We start from the raw sequence: 17352 nt of genomic DNA on the forward strand, positions 1-17352 counted from the left end.
TTACACCCACACATCACAGGCTATCGCCCCCACTGTGGGTCTCCACTGGAGCCGTGACTGAGCGAGGGAACAGGACACACTGAGCTGTCAGAGGAGAGAGAGAGAGAAAGGGAGAGGGAGAGGGAGAGAGAGAGAGAGAGAAAGAGACAGTGAGAGAGAGAGGGAGAGACAGTGAGGGTAAGACAGCGGAGAGAGTGAGGGTGAGAGAGAGAGGCACACAGGCAAAGAGGGAGAGAGAGAGTGTGAGGGGGAGGGAAGGAGAGAGAGGGAGGAAGCCTAAGCAGGTAGTGGGAGAGACAGAGTTGTGGAAGAGAAAGAGAGGGAGTACATCAGAACAGTGAAAGAGTGCAAGAATACATGTGTGGGGTAAACTGACCAGACAAAGAGAGAAAAAGTGAAATAGAGAGAGTAGAAGGGAGAAAGACATAGAGGGAGAAAAAGTCATAGCACAGAATCAGCAAGCAGGAATTTGTCTGAACAGAGAAAGCAAGAGAGTGAGAGTGGGAGAGTAAGAGAAGAAAGAGGGAGAGAGTAAGAGAGAAAGAGGGAGAGTGTAATAGACAAGAGGGACAGAGAGTAACAGAAAGAGAGTAAGAGAGAAGAGGGAGAGAGCCAGAGAGAAAGTGGGAGCCCAGGAAATCGCAGGCAGCCTCTTTACGCAGCTGCAGCTCCAAGCCAAAAAGGAGGAAAAAAAGGAAAAGGAAGCACAAGAGTTCCAGTGTCCCGACTGAAAAGCGTGTCTCCAGGAAGCGGGGTCCTGCTGGGGGGAAGATGGACTCGGACTCCGGGGAGCTCAGTGAAGGAGAGCTTTCACCAGGTAAACTTTCCGTTCCGCTCTCTCCGACACACCGGCTCCTGAGCCACCAGCAGCCGGCTGCCAGAGGACCTGGCAAGCTCAGGCGAAACGCTCTCCAGCGCTTTATCAACACGCTCGCTTCCAGGGGACTTCAGCCCTCTTCATTTCTACATGTGTGCCGCGTCCGAGTGATGAATGGTGTGTGAAAACGGGCGCGGGCGGCAGTGGCTAATGCTTTTCTGGTTGGTTGCGAGGAAAGGGATACTCCATTGCAGGAGATTTCATTACTCCCTTTTGATGTCGGCAGGGTAAAGGGCTGTAGAAAGCGATAAAGATTTATGGCCTGGGCGAATGACACGGATCATATTCCAAAGGTCAGCAGGTTACTGCCTTAGATTGGCATTGTAGCAAAATGTTGAGAGATGTTCTTATTGTGTTCCATTCGTTCTTTTTGGGGAGGCAGGGATTTGATTGATGTTACCGAGAGGTATCACATGTGAAAGAAGTGCAACATGTCAAGTCCAGTTATTAAAGACTACCGTCAGACACACAGCGTATTAGAGGTACAGTGCTATGGGTGATTACATCATGGTCAGCAGCCAATGGCAGTAATGCAGATACAAAAAATGAGCTATGTGCTATGAGGACAGCCTCTTTAAGACGGCGTCTAAACAGGCCAGGCCACTATTTTGCAGTGCATTTTGGCCTAAGGTGAGAGACACTTGCTTTTTCTAAAAGGCCAATCAGCAGCCCAAAATAGGGGCCACTGGCACCTCCCCTTATTGATAGCCTACAGCCATCAGTACTTTTATGTGGCCTGTTTGATTTTCAGAGGAAAAACAAACACGCTTAGCCTTTTCTTCCAAAAATGAGCTGAGAATGGAAGTCATGTATTTTTAAAAATGTTCTATTGCTTTTGTTCTGCTCAGTTGCACAAGCTTTCCAAAGCCTCATTAACTCAGCCATTTGGCGTTTCTGTGCCCTATATTGGTCAAATGTAAGCTAGTTCTAAGCAGTTTTTCCACCATGAGGTCCATCCATTTTTTTGACTACTTCCTATTACTGGTGATGTAAAATAAGGGAAGTATGATGATCAGGCTAGGGACCGCAGAACTGGGAGCAGGACCTGTAGATTCATAATTTGGAGTTGAACAGCAGATAGACAGATGACATGTCTGTGGACAGGCATCAGAAAAGCACAGTGCAAGGCTGTCTCGAGCATGAAGCAGATCTTTAATTGGTTTCTGCTTTAAGTATGTGTGAACCTGCAGAGTTACAAAGAACGATGTATATATTCCTCATAGATGATACTGCATCCTATATTGTGTCCAATGCAGGACTGAGAAAATGACTTAGGCAGTTGAGTGACTCATGGCTGAGGCTTTTTTCATCCAGCTGTCCAGCTGCGTAATGCGACTCTGCAATGTAACCGAGTAGTGTTGCTTTCGCAAGTATAAATAAATAGTAAACTGTCTAAAAAGCACCAAGCAATTCTACTGCAGTACCAACTCAAACAGCAGCATCTTATGTGTGAAGCTTGGGGCTCTATGGTACGTCCTGTGACCCTGCCTATCAGTATGTTTGTGAGTCCCGATAGGTCCAGTCCTGCTGGTTTTGTTTACTCACCCTGAGCTCAGTGTTTTAACACAACACAAAGCATGCAATACCTGCTAGTTGTCTTTCATGGTGTTTTTGTTTTTTCTGAACAGTAGCCTTCCAGAAGCAGTTAGGGTGGGTCACTAAAGTTCAAACCCTCTCTTTGCGTATACGTGAAAGCATGCATGAGCGTATGAGTGAGTGCAGTGTTCCTGCAGGACAGGCGGAGCTACAATGTGCTGTTCCATCATTGACCAATCAGTCAAGAGCTTTTGCCCCGCACAGCAAAAACATTATGATCCATTACCATCACTGCCACTGATTCTTAAAGCCTCACCCTCCCATCATTACAAACAGCAGCACCACATGACCACGTCACAGCCAGAGCCACGATGGATGTGTGAACACACAGGCGGGCTGAAAACCCGCCCTCATCTCCGACTTTCACACAAGGATACTTTAGCTGAGCCAGGAAAGTGGCTCAGCCAGCACAGGCATAGAGTGCACAAGCTGGGCCCTTTGATCACGGGTTCGAGCCAGGGCTCCTCGGGTTTACACTACTCTAGTTCCCCCCAACAACACACGCATGCTCACACACACACACACAGGTGCCTAGAGCTTACCAGTCATCAGCAGGGAGAAATATGCTTCTCCATTGACTGGTGTAGACGGAGTGTAGCACAGTGGGTAAGGAACTGGGCTTGTAACCGAAAGGTCGCAGGTTCGATTCCCGGGTAGGACACTTCCGTTGTACCCTTGAGCAAGGTACTTAACCGAAATTGCTTCAGTCTATATCCAGCTGTATAAATGGATACAATGTAAAATGCTGTGTAAAAGTTGTGTAAGTCGCTCTGGATAAGAGCGTCTGCTAAATGCCTGTAATGTAATGTAATGGTGCTAGCTAGCTCTCTAGTGTAGCGCTGTTTGGACTGTAGGTTGTAACACAGGCAAATACCTTAGAAGGGCACACACTTTAGCAGCCCAGCTCCTGGTATACACACACGTACACACATAATCAAAAGCAAATGATACACCTGTCTCTTGTTTCTGCATTATTACAGAAGGGGAAAGAATGCAGCTGAATTCTAACACAACTATCTTTTCTGCACTGCACAAGAGGGTACTGCACTGTATGCTGCGTGCTCTCAGTGTTGTACAGTATACTGTGCTATAATGTTATAACGCTATTGTGTACTGTGTTACTCTGTGCTATGCTGTGCTGGATTGCGTAGGGCCACACTGATAAACAGTTTTATACTGTGTTGTACTGCATTAACGGTAGACTGTGCTATGCTACAATGTACTGTCCAGTGCAGCATTGTGCTATGCTGTGTTGTGCTATAATGCACAGTTACAGTAACTGGTACATTATACTACATTGTAGGTGCAGTAACATACTGGTCTGTGTCCTCCCAGCACCTTCCCCCATATGAGTGTTGTGGTTATCAGACAGAGGTCTGAGGAAGCCGTGTTTTCCTTAAGAAAGAGGCGCTGTATATTCTGGAAGGGAGCTGGACAGGGGAATGTGGGTGGTGGTGAGCCCTTGCTTGTGGGAATACTTTGGGAGCATGTATTGTGCTGTTCCTCCATCCTTTCAACTGCATGCGCTACAACCTCAAACTTTTCAAAAGCCGACCTTGACAACTGAAACTGCCCTGAAATCCAATCATTCTTTTTATCTGCTCTGTAGGTCTTTCCTTCTTCAGTGAAAAGGGGTGAATCCAATCCTCCCTCTTCAACACTAAAAACTTTAGGCTGTAGAGTGGGGGGCATGCCATCAGATGAGACAAAACAACCCAGCACTCCTCCCACCCCAAAAAAATACTGAAGCCAGTATGTGTAAGCCATGTGACTTGGACAGGCCAACTTGTCTTCCAGCTCTTTGATTTCCCAGCATGCACCTGTGCTGAGGCTAAACGTTCAGATGAGTGAGTAATGGTGACGCAGGATGCCCGAGCCCAGCGCTCCGCTCTGTGGAATGTGTGGAGGAGGAGAGGCAGGTGGGCGGGGTCAGGGCCGTCGGTGAGGCGCTCTGTAATCTGGCCCACAGATGCGGCGGCTCTGTCTCTCACGCACCCCGGAGATCGCGAACGTGCGCTAGCAGGAGCAGGAACATCTGCCACACTACCAGTGAGGGCTGAGAGGGCAGTGAGGGCTGAGAGGCCCAGATTGCACTTCTCTCCGCTGATGAAGTTCAGCTGTGCGTGTTCACCGCAGCCCACCGCTGGTCACTAGTGGCCCGCTGCTCTCCGGGACCTCCAGCTAACTGAACCGTAAAGGGCACGGCCTTTCCCAGCTTCACAGATGGGATCATTTATAGTGCAGAAATATCTTAACTGACGCTTTTGCTAAGTCATTTTGATTAGCCTGCAGGCTGAAAATGCTCCCCTCTCCCCCCATCTCCCTTTCTCTCTCCCCTCCCTCCGTCTCTCTTTCCCTCTCCCCTCCCTCCCTCCATACCACAGGCCGTTAGTAAGCGCTGGTTTTCACTGAGGCCCGTTTCTGTCCAGACATTTGGAAATTCGACCGCAGTCATTTCCGCCTGGCGCGGGCCAGGCGTGCTGGAGAAGGGGGTGGAGCTAGCAGAGCGCGTGGCGGTCACAGAACACCAGAGCGCTCTAAAAGCATTCCGCTCAAATGCAGACTTTGAGACTTACGGCCTCACAACAAATAAGTTATCAAATATATCGAATCAAGCAAATAACTGGACTAATGAAAAAAACATGAGAACCGGTTTGATTGAAATCCAGAAATAGATCAGCCCACATTGTGGCCCCCCACCTTCATTGCGTGGATACTTACAGAACAAATCTAGGGTCCAGAAGCTATGCTCAAGCTGGGACTCGATTACAAGCGTGGTTCTCTACCCATGATGCTGTACTGCCTGGTCTGGAAACTGTCTGGGTGTCCTGTGGGTACAGCGCAGGAAAGCAGATAAATCTGCATTAACCTGTAGGCTCTCATCTATTAGGGAGGCAGAGGCCGTATCCCAGAAACCCCTGAATCCATGACGTATGATAGGAAACTGCTAATAGGATCAGAGACATCTGGTGTGCATGTCCTGTAAACAGGGGTGACAGGGTGGTGATGTACGCAATCCCTGAGGAAGGACGCGGCAAACATCGCCATCTCCACTCGACACGTACGAACCTGGTTTAAACTAGGCAAGCAGTTACACAGCGTTTCCACAACGACTTTCAAACGACTTCTTTATTACAGGACAACTACTCTAATATACCCCCCTCCCCCACAGCCACCCCCACCATCACCCCCTGCTGCTTTGTTCTGAGGAGAGCTGACATTCAGTTGCACTCTACATGCAATTACTGCTTTGCAGCTCATTCAAATGGGGGAACATTTCCAGCTGCAGGTCTTAATATTTATCCCCTTACACAATTCTGGCTGCATGTGATGCTGCATGTATTAATATTTATCACCTTAACCATAGTCTTCAGACTTTTGTCTCGGAGGTCAGTTAGATCATATGTAGTGCGGTAATAACTTAACTGATGCTGTTGCTAAGTCAAGGACATCCAAAGAGAGAGGAGGCCATTTCAGAATCCCACAAAAAGCTGTGGTGGAAGAGTGAGGCTTCATGAACCACTGAATGTGTCATCAGATCTCAACCAGTCAAAGAGTACAGTCTTATATTTAGTTTGTACAAAGATGTTGCATGCATTATGTTCACCCTCTATGAACGTCTTAGTGAAGGCGCACTATTAAATCACTCTTCATCAGTTTCTCAAATGTGGTTCTGGCTTTCTCATCTTCTTAGGCCCCAGTTAGCTTGAAGCTATGCAGCTGGGGCACTGGTTTTGAATGCATGTATTTTTTCAGGTTATTTATATAACCTACAAACTCCTGCAACAGTCTTACATAGATATGTGTAATTACGTGTTCAGTGGGGCCTTTAACAAGTTGTAACTTAACTACTAATTTAGCTGAACAGCTGCAATTAATTGTGCAAGGGGCAGATATGAACAAATAATCAAAATGTTGAAAAAAATTTGCACAACCATAAATGCACATTCTCTTATGCACCCCAGATGAAATGCTGAAAAGTCCAAAAGAAAAAATAAGCATTCAAGTTAACAGCTCATTAAAAGCAAATTCATCTAGAGCTGGATAGAGCACAGCATGCATGGTGTGATCTCCAGGGCCTGGTTCTGAGAACCTGCTTGTCAGTTTTATGTCAGATTGAGCGCTGTGAACACAGCGATCAGCTGCAATCTGCCGCTGTACCTGTCAGCTCACACCTCCTCTGTGAGATCACAAACGGCAGACGTCAGCAGCCTTGAAAAACGCGCGTACGGGAGACGCATGGCAGACAGTGTCTGTGAACCTCACACTAGACAGCCAATCACAGTCACTACAAACAGAAATGTTGACCGCGGCAAAAAATGCAGCAGCACAGACATTCGTGAGAAGACAGACAGACAGCACAGACAGACAGCAGTACAGACAAGACCAGAGCACACAGACACGCCAGTCATGCCGCACGCAGCGTCGCGTGTTGGGGTCGGGCTCTCCTCCAGAGTGCTGCAGAGGCCCCTGTCTCCCCCAGACTGACGTCTCTCACCACCGCTAGGGTAAGAGTAAACAGCCCCGCCAGGGTCGGAAAAAGTTACCTGTCATCTGATCCAGGCCGGCCAGATGCAGGAAACTCTCTCAGCAACACAACCCCCAGCCTTTATGAAGAGGGATCGCTCTGTCTGTCATCACCAGGATCACATTCACCAACAGAGAGCCACAGGCTGCCGATCACCACCGCCGCTGCCATTATCTTCATATATCTACACCACTCACTCATTTTGCGGTTCTTGCCAGTGCTGCAGGAGCACAGGGTTTGAGCCGGAGCGCATATAATCATGGTCCGTGGGGGGAGTGGAAGAGTTAAAGGGACAGACATTGTAAATGTAAATACAGCTTAGCTAGTGAGCTCAGCTCATTCCTGCAGTAGAGACCAGGCACAGGAGAGGGCAGCTTTAACTCTGAGGTCTGATGACAGGGGAAAGGCAACATGCTCCGGGCCAGAACAGTCCGGAATGCTCTTATTTCCCATCAAACTCCCAAAGGAGACCGCTGGTGTTCCCACACTTGGCCCGCAGTGATTCCCCCAGCTCAGGGTCAAAGGGCAGCAATACTGCAGCGTACTGTCACGACAATCCTCATCTCACTGGACCCTCAAAAGCCATGAGTCTGTACCAGAAACGGTCACTGCAAGAGACACAGTCAATGCGTGAGCCAGACACAGTCAAAGATTTGTAAGACACAGTCAATGCGTGTGCCAGACACAGTCAAAGATTTGTAAGGCACAGTCGATGCGTGTGCCAGACACAGGGACAGATTTGCAAAAGACACAGTCAATGTGGCTTACAAACACAAAAAGTCTGTACCACACAGAGTCAAAATGATGAAGACTAACTATTCTATTTATAAAAAGCTCAGTATTATCTCTGCCAGTACCACACCAGCTTCTCAGCAGACGTGCATAACCAGAGGGAGACCCAGTATACAGGAAAGAGCACCAAAGTGATCAAAAGCAGGAATAAAACATTTAGACACATCAAATTACATTTGAAATTCAAGTAATCTTCAAGGGATTCAACCATTTAAATACTACACATGGTGCCTAACACTGCCAACATAATAAAGTAGTCTACAGATCATTCGCACCCACACTTTCTTTTTTTTTGGCTCAAATCTGTTCAGACAGAGGGGTGGAAGTCAGACCCTTTGATCTCTTAGAGGAATGACAAATCAATATTTTGAATATCATCTGCCATGGCACATAGGAGATAGTATCACCTGAGCAAGAGTCAAAGATAGGCTTACAGACATTACATAGGTTATCTAAAGAACTAATGTGACACTCCCCACTCTCTGTCGGAAGTGTCCCAATTACAGCTTGTGATATTGGTTAATCTGTAACCTCTTTGCCATGTCGGGGCTACTTTTCTTAACTAAGCATTGGACATTGAACATCTAGGCTCTGCTGAGGTGCGACTCAACAAAGGAACCGAAGTCCAACAATCGGCTCAGGGGATTGAGGGGGAAAAAGGTGCTAAGCAATTGGTTTGACATTTTTAATCGACCGCAGATGTTTGAATTGAATATTTCTCACATGATCATATACTACAGCAACGCTGCACGGTACTTTACTTCACACACATGCATGCATAAACAGACACACACACCACATATACATGTATACACACACACACACATACACACACACACACACGAACGCACACATAGCTGAGGCAGTGGAAACTCTAACAGGGTTCTTGATGCCTGGAGAACTTCAGTTTTTGGAGAGGCTTCTACCCCAGGCTGAAGAAAGAGTGGGTGTGGTTAAGGATCTGAGGGGCACTGACAATGACTCCCTTCATGCAGGGCCTGGGTGGATGCTCCTTCATCTGCCAGGGTTTGAAAGCAATACGGAACAACTTTGAACCACAACACAGAGCCCAGAGTCTAAGAGCTAGGCTATGTGGGCCGTCGTGTCGTTTTGAGAGTAAATACGCCATCACTGCGGGGTAAAATGCAAAACCCAGAGTGAAATATCCAATTACGGTGGGCCGTAGTGCAGTGTTGACAGTAAAAGTACCAATCACTGTGGGGACTAATGCAGAGCCCAGAGTGAGAGCCAACCGCTGTGCACTAACTTAGTACCTAAAGTATGTTTTCACATACCCACTGCTGTCAGCAACTTCCTTTATTCAAACACATAACAGCTTTGAAATTCACATTTGATATTAATGGATGTTTTGTCCAACGACATTTCACACCCAGTAATATCACACATATGAATTTTGAAGCTGTTATGTTATTTAATAAATCAAGTTGCTAACAAGTTGCTATACTGAAACTACAACAAACGGTCGCATTCTGTCAACGTCACGTCACCACCACTCAAGGTTCACACCAGTAAATGCCATTTGTAAAGCGAATGGATTCATCCTCAGATCTGATTCTGAAAAAATGTATATCTTCAAATATCTAAGTAGAATCAACACCCTTTTGATCCAGATCTTTTGAAATATTCTCCTTAGCTGAACATACTAACCAGTCTCCAATCTGACATGTGAAGCATAGTATTTGAGTGAAGAGTGATCATCAACTTGATGCTCTCAATACTTTTATATGCTGGTGACTAGCAAGAACACTGGTGATTTAGACGTTATGGAACAAGCTGCATTGTTTTTCTGTTTGTGATAATCTAATTTTGTTCCGTTCTGAAGGCCTGAATCCACCATTGTTCCCTATGAACTAGGAGTGAAGTTCTGCAACCACCGTGTCTCAAATGACTTCCCTCTAGTACTTTTTGTGGTTGGGCTTTGGCAGTTCAGATATAAGCAACAGAGAATCACTTTTTCTACCCTCACTTCAGCAACAGGAAGCAACACTCTCTTATAACTCAAAACAGCTCATCACATTTAGCCTGGAGGCACAAAACAAATAGACCGAGGAAATGAAGGAAGTAAACATTTTTATGCCCGGTGGTGAAATAACAGTTATCCCGAAAGTACTTCTCATCGAACACCTCATCAAAAAAAGGTTTTGTGTGTTACCATGTGAAATGCACTTCAGTAGAGTGCTTTGGCTAAAAGCTGAGTAAATGATGAGTACACTGTAAATTGTTACGGTACAGGACGGTGGCATTTCTGATGGCCTTCTGTGTATAGTAATAATGTTTTGAGGAGTGAAAAATGACACACAGGCAGCAGAGCGTACAAGCGTAAATAAGGGGTTGGGGCTGAGCGGTTAGATGCCTTTCAGAGGGTGGTGCACGATAGGCTCTGCCCTCCTCAGTTTATATCATGAGAGAGAGATAAAGAAACAGAGAGAGGGAGAGAAAGGGAGAGAGAAAGATAGGGCAAAGAGGGAGAGAGTGAGTGTGAGGGGGAGAGAAGGAGAGAGGAAAAGCCAAGCAGTTTAGGAGAGAACAGAGAACTGCAAGAAAAGAAAAGGGAACAACAGATGAGAGAAAGAGGAGAATAAGCACGGAGAGAAAGAGATCTGCAGAGCTTTCCTATTCCGGAAGTGATGATTTTTTATCCTGCATGCATCCACACAGCTTCAAAAAGCACAGCTTTAAAAAGCCGGAAGTGAATTCAATGCTTACTACCCTTCTGACTTATCTTTTGTTCACACCAACAAAGGGGTGAATGAGAAATGGACTCAATTTTAATATTCCCCAAAACAGCTCTTTGGTTGTCATTGGCAACCCCAAGCAGTGGCGCAAGAAAACCACTGATAAGAGTTTATGAAGCGTGGCACTGTGCCCGGACCTTTCTGGCCACAATGATGGCTGTGGAATCAGAGTAGTCCACAAATGTTAAGGGCAGAGGTCAGGGGTCAGGGGTCAACCATAATCCCATGATGAGAAATGAGGAAGCCCATATGGGACAAAACAGAGTGAGGTGTTCACTTTGCTACCTGTTCTAACAGAAATACCAGTCACGCACTGAGATACACAGCCCCCTGGGGTCCAATTAATTACAGCGTAATTAATTACATGTACATAACACAGTGTCATATTAGTTGCCCGTATGACAAGCGAGTGAGTAACACTGCCATTTGCTGTACTTTCTTTTCTGCATTGTACTGTATGCATTTTTCTGGTTAATGCAAAAAACAAAAGCGCTCACCAGGTATTCCATACAGAGAAATCCTTGGGTTTGTTAAAGATAAGTTGGTGTGGCTCTCATGGATAAACCCCTCGGTTACCTTTGAGTCTGTGCAAAGTCAGCATAATATATAATTACAGAGACTTACTCATGCATTCCTGGCCCTGAAGACTTGTGTTAGAAGTCTATAAAACTCTGGATTCAAATTACCATGTTGCAAGAGGGAACCACTGGATTTAATCCAGAACGTTCTCACTGCTGGAAAGAGGTCAATTATATGTTCAACCGTTTCAGCAGGGCACTGTATGAATTCTGGAGGAAATGACTAATTCACATCTCTAACTGAAATGAGTAAGGAAACTGGCCATTCTAGGAAGTGTAAATCAAGACTTATTACATATTTTCCATAAAAAAAGAAAGCTTTATTTAAGTTTAGAATTTGGGAGACATAAAACAATTTGTGGTTTCAAGATTTACTGCAAAATTCAGAGCATACACTTGCATTTGAAAATCTTTCAAACGTTTCTCTACACCTGCCACTCAAGGTGTGACAGTACTAATGTTAGCACGCTACATAACCTGCTTCATCATTAACGGTACTCATGGAGAACAGCTTCTAAACGGCTCCCTAAAAAAAGGCACAACAGGCAACACAAGGCTTTTTTTAAGGGTGCCATTCACAGAAGTCCGTCAGCACTCGCCTGCAGAGTGTGATGGATTCAGAGGGAGCTGGGCAAATGCCCTATATATACAGACTGCCAGTCCTGTGTCCCTGAGCATGTGTGTTACCTGTATCGCTGAGTATGTTTGTAACCTGTGTCCCTGAGTATGTGGGTTACCTCTGTCCCTAAGTATTTGTGTTCACTGTGTATATAGTTTACCGTGACCTGCAATGTGTGTTTACAGAAGTCCATTTTGTGTACTGCGTCATGAATTGTTGTATGTGTCCATTGACTTTTGCGTCAAAGCAGGTAGAGCAAGCTGCATCCTGTCCCTACAGACAGGTGTGGCGTAGCCCAATAGAAGGGCTATGCAACGACATCAGCCATGACTCTTCTGTTTCCATTTCTCAGTTTTTTGATATACTGACAGGCGGACAATCTGCTCAGGTCACTTCTTAAAAACCCAGTGATTTGCATTGCTCGCTACAGACTGATGCGTTTCTCACAGAATAATGAGTTAGCCAGGGTCAATCACCAAGCCGACTCAGCTGTAATCGAACCGCATCAGCACAAGGCCGGCCCTCCATCGGCCCCTGCGGGGGCCCACAGATCAGCCAGCACCTCCATCTCACGGCACAGCTCCACTCACCTCATCTCCTGTCACTGCAATCACCCTGACCTATTTATGAGAACTTTCCGGAAATAAAAACAAACCTCCAGCCCTCCTGTGAGGTTTTAGGTAAGCCCAGGGGAAATTGCTTATTAACTCTGGGGATTTGCGATTCATAAGAGAATGGCTCTGTTCTCCAGGAGTAAGGGGCTATTGAGTGTGTCCTGGAGAATTGGGGGGGGGGGCTGAGGTAATTGTTTCTCCTCTGCCATCCCCAGACAGGTGGACACTGCAGAGGTGACACTCCCTGTGTCTAGGTTGTGATTAGCTTATAAGAGCACAGAGGGGGACAGCAAGTTGCTCCACCCACACTGTGAACACCTAGCAAACCAGACAGCATTTCCCAGCATCCTCCTGGCCTGACACTTGCACACAAAACAAAGAAATCCCTTCACATCCGACACAAGATATAGATTAAATAGGAGTGTCAGAGACACAAACTGGGGATCAGTTAGTGGCTGGGAAGGGGGGATATAGGTGCCAGTTGGACTCTTTGCAGCGAGTAAATATCAACATTACTGCTGGCTGCCAGACCTAAATGATAGGATTTATCAGATACCCTGCTCAGCTAATCAGATCTGGCTGGGAAGAAGGGAACACCATTGCAGGCTCATGGCATGGTCTCTCTAGAAACTCCCCTGGCCTGCCTGCCATGTGTTAGCATGACAACGTCTCTCTGATCTCAGGTAACATTCCCACAAACGCCAACAGGTGCTGATGTCCCGTCCACCCAGCCAGTGTGCAGTAGCCATTTCTCAGGGTAACGAGCTCCACGTGTCTCCACGCGTTCTGTGGAAACTCACCTCAGTTAAGGACAAAATCATCACCAGATGTATGCATGGCTTGCTGAATAAAGTTGGTCTGCCTCCTGACAGGCAAAGCCAGGCCGTCCTGAAATGACCTCACGGCCCGTTTGTAAAGCGTAATGCATTCTGTCTTCCAGCAGTTACTCAAAAACAGCTGCAAAATATCAGACAAAACGAGTAAGCGTGCAACATATACACACAGCCTCTACTCTACATGTTCTCCTCTCCCCAGTGTAAAGTCTTACAAGGCATTATAAGGTGTCACAAAGGTATCATACGGGAGGACATAATGCCACTGTCTAAAGTGCCTGTAGACACAGCCAATCAGGACACAGTAATATATCTTTCCTGTGACTGAAGCATGCTGAAAGCTATATCCATCACTGTCTCATTCATGTGCTAAAAGCTCAAAGGACAGCATAAACAATAATAATAATAATAACAATAATAATAATAATAATAATAATAATAACAACACCTAAAGTACATTTCGTTATTGTCCTTGTGCCTTTTCTTGGAAGAAAACATCTGAAGAAACAGTGTCCCTCCCTCAACCATATTACCTCAGTTGCATTAAAAAGAAGTTACTAAAAAAATTGCCATAGTGGACATGAACAGTGAATGCTTGAGTCTTTTTTATAAGGACTCTTAAACTGTTGTCTGGCACTGATCACAAAAGTTAACCAAGCATCCTACTGTCTCAACGGAAGCAGTTTGGGATGTGGTTATGAATAAATGTTGCTTGGCAGAAATACACAAATGATTCCGCCTGTTGTCATACAATTGCTTTGTGCCTAGGAGACACACATGCAGCACACGCACACTGCCTCTCTCCCTCTCCCTCTCAGTCTCACTCCCTCTGTCTCTATGTTTCACCCACTCTCTCTATCTATCTAAATTTCTCAAGCCGAGCCATATAGCATATCACTTGATTGGTTTTTCTTCCATGATTCATTTGGGAGGGTGACTGCAGGAAATATTGGTTTGGGGCAGAGAATGGAAATTAACAGTCAATCCCCCAATCCTCTTGAGTTCTTTGGCAGGAGGCCACAGACTCAGTAACCTTGCTCACCACGCTCGCTGCCAAACCCGGGGTCACTATGAAAGTTCCAGTGTGCTTGAAAAACAGCATTCTGATATTCATCAATTTCCTAACCTCATCAATGTTACTTTATCACTTCCTGTGCTTTGTGACTACAGGTTTCTGCCGCTTGGCAAAATTGCTCTCCAGGATACAAATATGATTGGATTAAACACAGCCTGTGTCCAAATAAGGGCAAGAACATGTCACCAATTAAAGCCTGCCACTCCAGTCTTAATGTTCAGAATTTGACCTTGAACAATGTAGTGGAATATAGTAATGAGCTGATAGCTGTTAATGTTTCACACAGTCCTTTTTAACTCTAGTTTAAAATTAAGCGCTTAACGGTTCATGCCTGGTGCTGCATCTAAAGGAGTTAAGTGGGAAGCAGGGGAATATTTTTTTTTGCCGGTAGTAAAAAAAAACTGACATTCTTCTGCAGCTTTGATCATAACTGGTGTAAACAGTCCAGCAAACAGCAGCATGATAGGACCAAAATAAAAGCTGATTGGCTGTTCCCACGGCCTGGAGGTGGACATGGTCACAAGTGTGTACAGTCACCTCACAGAGGCTGGCTTCCCTTCATGTTCTCCTGTCACTAAGCCTGCAACACTAGGAAAATAACGCACAGCAGGGCTCTTGGGCAAAAAAGCCTCATTTTACCACCCTGTTAACTGAAAAGCCATAAGACAGTAACAACAGTGTGGCGTTTACATTGCGCTGTGGAGAGTGTGGGATAATCTGTGATGATACAGTACAGCCATGAATTAAATGGAAAACATAAACTACGATAAGATGGCGGATGTTTGCAAAATCTCTGATCTCAGTATTGTGCAGGTACATGTAAGACAGACAGAAAAACACGCTCATACATACACACAGCCACAGGTAACACAGACGTTCATTCAGTGTTTTTATGAACACTTCCCAAAGGGAAAATCTCTGGTTGTTAAGGAGAGCAACATTTATCAAAGTGATCTGAGAGCGTAAATGAAAAGGCTTTAAATGGTGGGAAATTTGTGGGGACAGAGTGCTACAGAGAGCAGCGAGGCTCTGGAACATCACTAATGGCAATAAAACGCCTGCACTTAGCTCAGCGGATAAGCACCGACTCACAAGACACACTAAAATATTCAGCGATAAATCAGTTCTGATACAGCACATATTAACTTATATTCAAATGTGCTGTTGGAGTGAAATGAACACTGAACATTTTATTGCCAGAGAGGCAATTACATTACATTTTTATATCTAAACTATATATTCGCTATTATATACGCACTCCTTTACCAAACGTATTGGGATGGCAGGTATGCCATCCAGCTGAGTTATGCCTTAAACATTGCTAGCTACAAGATCATTCATGTCAGCATACTTTTACGTAATGTCTACCCGCGTTTCTAATGGACACTAAAGAACAATTAAACCCCAATTAAACAAGCATAATTAACCGTTAATTCTCTGTTGAAACACAGGCCAGGAGAGCTTCAACTCCAAGAGCCTGGCCTTGCAGCTACAGAAGAAGATCCTGAGCAAGATGGCGACCGTGGCGGTGGCCAACCTGCTGACGGACGACACCAGCAGCGAGATCCTGGACGAGCTGTACAAGACCAGCCGCGAGTACACCAAGAGCAAGAAGGAGGCGCACAAGATCGTCAAGAACGTCATCAAGATCGCGCTCAAGATAGCCGTCCTCTACCGCAACAACTGCTTCAGCCCCGAGGAGCTGGAGACCGTGGAGCGCTTCCGGAAGAAGATGAACCAGGCCGCCATGACGGCGGTCAGCTTCCACGAGGTGGAGTACACCTTCGACCCCAACATCCTCTCCGAGCTGCTGCTGGAGTGCAGAGACCAGCTGCACGAGCTGGTGGAGGCGCACCTGACCACCCGCTCACACGGTCGCATTGACCACGTCTTCAACCACTTCGCCAGCGTGGAGTTCCTGGCCATTCTCTACGGCTCCTCAGAGGAGTACGAACTCAGCCTGCAGAAAATCTGCAGCGGGATAAACAAACTGCTGGATGAGGGCATACTCTAACCCCCCCCACCCCAATTCCATTCGCCCACCTCCCGTGGCCAAGAAAGTCACATTTCTCGAGCGCAGATTTTTCCAAATTTCAGAAATGTATTTTTTAAAAATATGTAAAAAATGTAATCAATTATCCCAACCTTCTTTCACAGATGTAGTTTAATATATGTCTTGCTGAATATATCATATGATTATATATTTTGTAAGAAAAAAAGGTACAAAATTGCATGTGTAAGAGGTGGCAATGAACATGTTTTTATTGAATCATAATATTTCCCCTCATTGCTGTACAATTTTTATATGCTGTATTTTCTTATTTTCATATAGTCAGAATGTTTTTTTTGTTTTTTTTTACAGCTGCCATAGCTGCCTGTCCCTGAATGTTATTTTGTACACTGTGTGACTTCCTGTCGATTGCTCTGTGCCAATCACCAGCTGATGCACATTTTACAGAACATGTGCATTTGCTAAATATGCATTGACATTTTCCTGTGATTTGCAGTGTACAGCGAATTATTCTAAATGTTAGATTTGGCTGCCCTGAGGTGTGGCATCAGCCTGGCTGATTATGGCTGGAAGGATTCATTCACTCCATTTACCAATGAGCCGAGTGAATATATGGAACCGTGCATAAATCTGAATTGCCTGTCTTGTACTTTGAGGTTAATAGTGAATGCCATAAAAAAGCCACAAGGTAAGGAGCATCGATATGACTCCTCCTTAAAGGACGATGGTCCATTCTTACAGGGTCTTATACAACTCCAGATTCTCGCCTCCTACAGGAAGCCAATGAGTCAGGAGAGAGGAGTGAAGCAGGAATACCGAAGAACATTCTGAGTGATTAACTGTGACTGTTTCAGGAAATTTGCTCTTTAATACGTTTCCTTACACACTTGACTGGTATGTGATTAAGCCTCCGGAATTTTAAGAGGAAACAGTGAGTAAAACGGATCGTCAAATAATTCCAGCAATATAGGAAAGAGGTACTCAGTGCCTGGATAGCAAGAGATCAAAAATGTACACCTGCCAGCTTATATGCGACTCACAAAAAGGCTATGTGTGGTGACTGCATGGCTGAG

The 17352-nt window shown here is 45.5% G+C and overlaps 1 protein-coding gene across 1 annotated transcript; it reads left to right on the plus strand.

Moving 5' to 3' along the window:
- LOC135242327 (tumor necrosis factor alpha-induced protein 8-like protein 3) lies at positions 1-16914 on the plus strand. The gene is made up of 2 exons (XM_064313357.1): positions 1-817; positions 15720-16914. The coding sequence occupies exons 1-2, from the start codon at positions 772-774 to the stop codon at positions 16280-16282; spliced, it is 609 nt and encodes a 202-aa protein (XP_064169427.1). The 5' UTR covers positions 1-771; the 3' UTR covers positions 16283-16914.
- Positions 16915-17352: the final 438 nt, after the last annotated feature.

This window comes from Anguilla rostrata, chromosome 16 (genome assembly GCF_018555375.3).
Source record: "Anguilla rostrata isolate EN2019 chromosome 16, ASM1855537v3, whole genome shotgun sequence".
NCBI classification, from domain to species: domain Eukaryota; kingdom Metazoa; phylum Chordata; class Actinopteri; order Anguilliformes; family Anguillidae; genus Anguilla; species Anguilla rostrata.